At 38.4% G+C, this 4,461-nt stretch overlaps 1 protein-coding gene across 1 annotated transcript; it reads left to right on the top strand.

Annotated features, from left to right (window-relative positions):
- The first annotated feature begins 1,947 nt into the window (after nt 1-1,947).
- LOC6546504 (odorant receptor 67c) lies at nt 1,948-3,382 on the top strand. Its single transcript, XM_001972234.3, has 4 exons — nt 1,948-2,782; nt 2,843-3,041; nt 3,100-3,255; nt 3,315-3,382. Exons 1-4 carry the CDS (start codon nt 1,983-1,985, stop codon nt 3,372-3,374), a joined length of 1,215 nt encoding a protein of 404 aa, XP_001972270.1. The 5' UTR covers nt 1,948-1,982; the 3' UTR covers nt 3,375-3,382.
- Nucleotides 3,383-4,461: the final 1,079 nt, after the last annotated feature.

Below are 4,461 nucleotides of genomic sequence, written 5' to 3'. Positions count from 1 at the left end.
AAATTAGATATAATTTGCATATCCTTGCACAGCACGCCAGCGCCATCTGTTGGCAGGACAAAGTGTTCTCACTGGTCTAGCGGAGACACATCAGTGGGAAGAGTTTCTGAAAGGGGAAAATCTATGTAGAAACATAGAAGTCTCAAAGGGGCATAAAACGTAGCAAAACATCGCAAAAGGAAAAACGTAGAACTTCATTCACTCGAACTCAAACTCAACCCCAACTCCAATGTACCCCTTAGTTCGAAAGTCTCAAAACGAATAAAATTGCTCAACTCAAAAGGAAAAGAGGAGAATATAATTGAGTCCAAATAAGTTGAGTAGAAAAGGGCATATGCATGTGAGTACGATTGTATTAATTTACCATTCATAGCAGCTGTGCTAATTAATAGAAGCTAGTAATTGAAAACAAATCATTGAAAATGTATAAACGAAATGGTAAAAATGAATAACCGAACACGTGATGAGTGCGTGTAATAAAGTTACTTTAAATAAAACCTATAAATAAATAAAACAATAAATAATAAATAGAGTCAATTTTATTTGTTCTTGTGAACCTATATTTATTTGACAAGCTTCATGCTTTCAAACATTTTTAGTAAAATAAATCCTATTTCTAATTAACATGTATGGTAAATCTATATAATCCATTATGCTAATTTGCAAGTATATACGTCTATACAAACTCTGCAAACTTTACAAAGTGACAACCTAGAAATTCTTTCCTATTCCCCCCCTATTATTAAATCCAGAAGCAAACTAAAGTTACCAAGGGGCCATGGCAACGTAAACGGAGAAGAATGCTAAGAGTTTTCAATATGATGCAAACATTTTCTGCATTTCCCAAACTTTTTCCTTCCACACGCAGCTGGCGGGATAAAGTTTTTCTTCGATGGCGAGCGGAAAAAAATCCTGGTAGATTCCCCATCATCATCTGAAACATCATTGTTCGCTTCGGGCACAAGTTCAATTCTCAAATGCAAACTGCAAATGAGCAAAAAATTGTCAGACCAGCAGAGTGGAGGAAAACTGTGAAAATTGAAATGAAAATTACCCATTGTGGCATCGGCAGCATTTCAATTTTCAGCAGCCATTTTGCACGTGCCCGGCGAAGGCTTCCATCTGACCCCACCTACCTCCGACCCTTTATTCCCTCTAATGTTCTATGGCTGGTTGGATTTTCACCACTTTGCCCACCCACAATTTCCCACCCATAATCTTGGCAAATGCCTGGCAGAGCCTTGCATTTTATTCATGGCCTCCATCCACGTCCGACTTTATTAGTTATTTTCCGCTCAATTTGTGCTCCTGCCGAGGCAGGATAACAAGAAAAATTATTTTCATTTCATTCAACACATTCATTATGGTCCAAAGTAGAGTAGTCCTTTTCCATTGCTACACCTTTTCGGGCCCTTTGTTTGAAAGCTGGACATGAATAAAGCTATCAATTTGGGATTCAATTGGTGATTGGAACAAATCTTAAATACATTATATTGATAATAATAACAGAAAGTAAACTAACACTAACTAACTAGCCACAGCTAAACAACATAAAATATAGTATGTTATATAAATCAACTTACAGTTTCTTGTTCATGTTTGTAAATTAATGTTTTAAAATTCCACACTCTTTTGGCTCAGTGTACAATGCAGGTGCCAAGATGGAGACATCTTTTGTTGCAATTCATGTTGATTAGTGGCCGGTGAAGGTCGACTCCTGTTTTCCTAGCCTCCCTAGCTTTTCCCTTTTGAGAACCTTTTCAGCTGGTTGCAAGGAGTGAGAAAAGTTCACAGCTAATTACATCGGTTAGTTAAAAGTTTAGGCGCAATTATCAACACTTTCCAAGGCGCGACATGATGGGGCATAAAAACTTAGCAGACACGCCCATCGCCGCCCACTATATAAGAGCAACGCGAAGGTCTGACCACAAGCAGTTCCAATTTGAAAATTCTCTGTTAAGTTCCCAAAAAAGTGAAATAGAATGGAAACGGCAGGGGATAACACAAGCAGGACCTTTATGGAATTGATGCGAGTGCCAGTACAGTTTTACAGGTCCATAGGAGAGGATATCTACGCACATCGATCCACGAATCCCCTAAAATCGCTTCTCTTTAAGATCTATCTATATGCGGGATTTATAAATTTCAATCTGCTGATGATCGGTGAACTGGTATTCTTCTACAAATCGATTCAGGACTTTGACACCATTCGAATGGCCATTGCCGTGGCTCCATGTATTGGATTTTCTCTGGTGGCCGATTTTAAACATGCTGCCATGATTAGAGGCAAGAAAACACTAATATTGCTGCTCGATGACTTAGAGATCATGCATCCAAAAACCCTGGCAAAGCAGAAGGAATATAAATTGGCGGACTTTGAAAAGACCATGAAGCGTGTGATCAATATATTCACCTTCCTCTGCTTGGCCTATACGACTACGTTCTCCTTTTATCCGGCCATCAAGGCCACCGTGAAATTTAATTTCTTGGGCTACGACACCTTTGATCGTAATTTTGGTTTCCTCATCTGGTTTCCATTCGATGCCACGAAGAATAATTTGATCTACTGGATCACCTACTGGGATATAGCCCATGGGGCCTATCTAGCGGGTATTGCATTTCTCTGCGCCGATCTCCTGCTCGTCGTAGTCATTACCCAGATTTGTATGCACTTCAAATATATATCAATGCGATTGGAGGATCATCCATGTAATTCGAATGAGGACAAAGAAAATATTGAGTTCCTTATCGGCATTATCAGATACCACGACAAGTGCCTTAAGTGAGTGAAATATACTTAAGCGTTGGAAGAATTCATAAATAGTTAATAATATTCCTTTAGACTCTGCGAACACGTCAACGATCTTTATAGTTTCTCTTTGCTGCTTAATTTCCTTATGGCTTCTATGCAGATTTGCTTCATAGCCTTTCAGGTCACCGAATCTACAGCGGAAGTGATTATTATTTACTGTATTTTTTTGATGACCTCTATGGTTCAGGTATTTATGGTGTGCTACTATGGAGACTCTTTAATTCTCGCGGTAATATTCAAGTGAAATATCATATATTTATTTACTTCAAATTACCCAGCATTTTTAGAGTCTGAAAGTGGGAGATGCCGCTTACAATCAAAAGTGGTTTCAGTGCAGCAAATCCTATTGCACCATGTTGAAGTTATTAATCATGAGAAGTCAGAAGCCAGCTTCAATAAGACCGCCGACTTTTCCTCCCATATCTTTGGTTACCTATATGAAGGTATCATTTAAAATTTAAATCTATTTTTATATATTTTTAGAAAAGTGTTTTTTTCCCAGGTTATCAGCATGTCGTATCAATTTTTTGCCTTGCTTAGAACCACATACAGCAATAATTGAATTTGTAAAGAGCCTCTCTCTGCGCTTCTCAAATCATCCACTTGGTGCAAACCGAATCGTAGGGATTTTCAGCTCTTCCCTGCAAATTAACGCCAATCTACATTCGCTACATCTAAGGCATTCGAACTTAATGACGCCCTCGACACGCTTTGATAATATTTAATTAAAAATCGCATTTAAAATTAATAAGCTTAAATGGAGACCAATAGCGCCTGGCCGAGCACGAAAATCCGGCATCTGTAGAGGCACACGAGCCAAACAAAATGGCATTTTTTTTTCAAAAGGAATATTACAGCACCGTTCACATAAAAAAGCGCCAAGAACGGGGACGCAAATAAAAGCAGCAAATGGGGATACCAACCACCCAAAAAAGAACTCCCCATTCTGACCTGGTAATAAAAGGAACAACATGAAACGCAATCACAATCATCGACAATAATCTGGCAGCAACAACCAACAAAAAAATGCTTATTATAAAATTTCACAGTTTTTCAATGAGCAAAAAATGGAGCGGAGTGGGTGGGTGTGGAAAAAAGTTGTCAAGAGTGAGGGTGGTGGAATGGCAATGGCTTTTCAAAATCATAATGGCAGCTAGTAACAAGAGTTTTGTGTGCAAATAAGTGGGCGGGGGTGGTATAAAAATTTGTTTTGCCATGGCGGCCAACCGATCAGAGTCGTAGCTGGCAAATACCACGTCAGCAGGAGATGCCCTCCATGTCCCAACTTTGCGTGCACTGGAAAAACGCTGTGCGGCTTGGAAGTGATCTAAAATTATAAATAAACCCAGAAGTTTATGCTGAATGCATTTAAATACATTCAAATCAGAAAAAGGAATAGTATTATGTCAAAGAAAGGTATTTGCCAGTGAAACTATTAAGCCCGCTTTAAAAAATGTACTTGCGAGTGGTTAAACATACTTTTAAATAAACTTATAATTTATCTATAATAGTATAATATTTTACATCCTTGTGACATTCTGTGAATTTTATTTTGATTATATTCACTTCATTATACTATTAGTTTGTTTTTAGTGTACAACTCCGATGTGCACGTCACGCGCGACCACTTAAAAAACCTTGGCCACCCT

The sequence above is a fragment of the Drosophila erecta genome, unplaced genomic scaffold (genome assembly GCF_003286155.1).
Source record: "Drosophila erecta strain 14021-0224.00,06,07 unplaced genomic scaffold, DereRS2 tig00000021-arrow-pilon, whole genome shotgun sequence".
Classification (NCBI taxonomy): domain Eukaryota; kingdom Metazoa; phylum Arthropoda; class Insecta; order Diptera; family Drosophilidae; genus Drosophila; species Drosophila erecta.
This window is presented reverse-complemented; position numbering and strand designations above follow the sequence as displayed.

Excerpts from the sequence above, each read along its gene's own strand:
- LOC6546504 (XM_001972234.3), top strand. The coding sequence starts at position 1,983 with ATGGAAACGGCAGGGGATAACACAAGCAGGACCTTTATGGAATTGATG. Across the intron at positions 2,783-2,842 it reads TACCACGACAAGTGCCTTAA|ACTCTGCGAACACGTCAACG; the intron begins GTGAGTGAAATA and ends ATATTCCTTTAG. Across the intron at positions 3,042-3,099 it reads GAGACTCTTTAATTCTCGCG|AGTCTGAAAGTGGGAGATGC; the intron begins GTAATATTCAAG and ends CAGCATTTTTAG.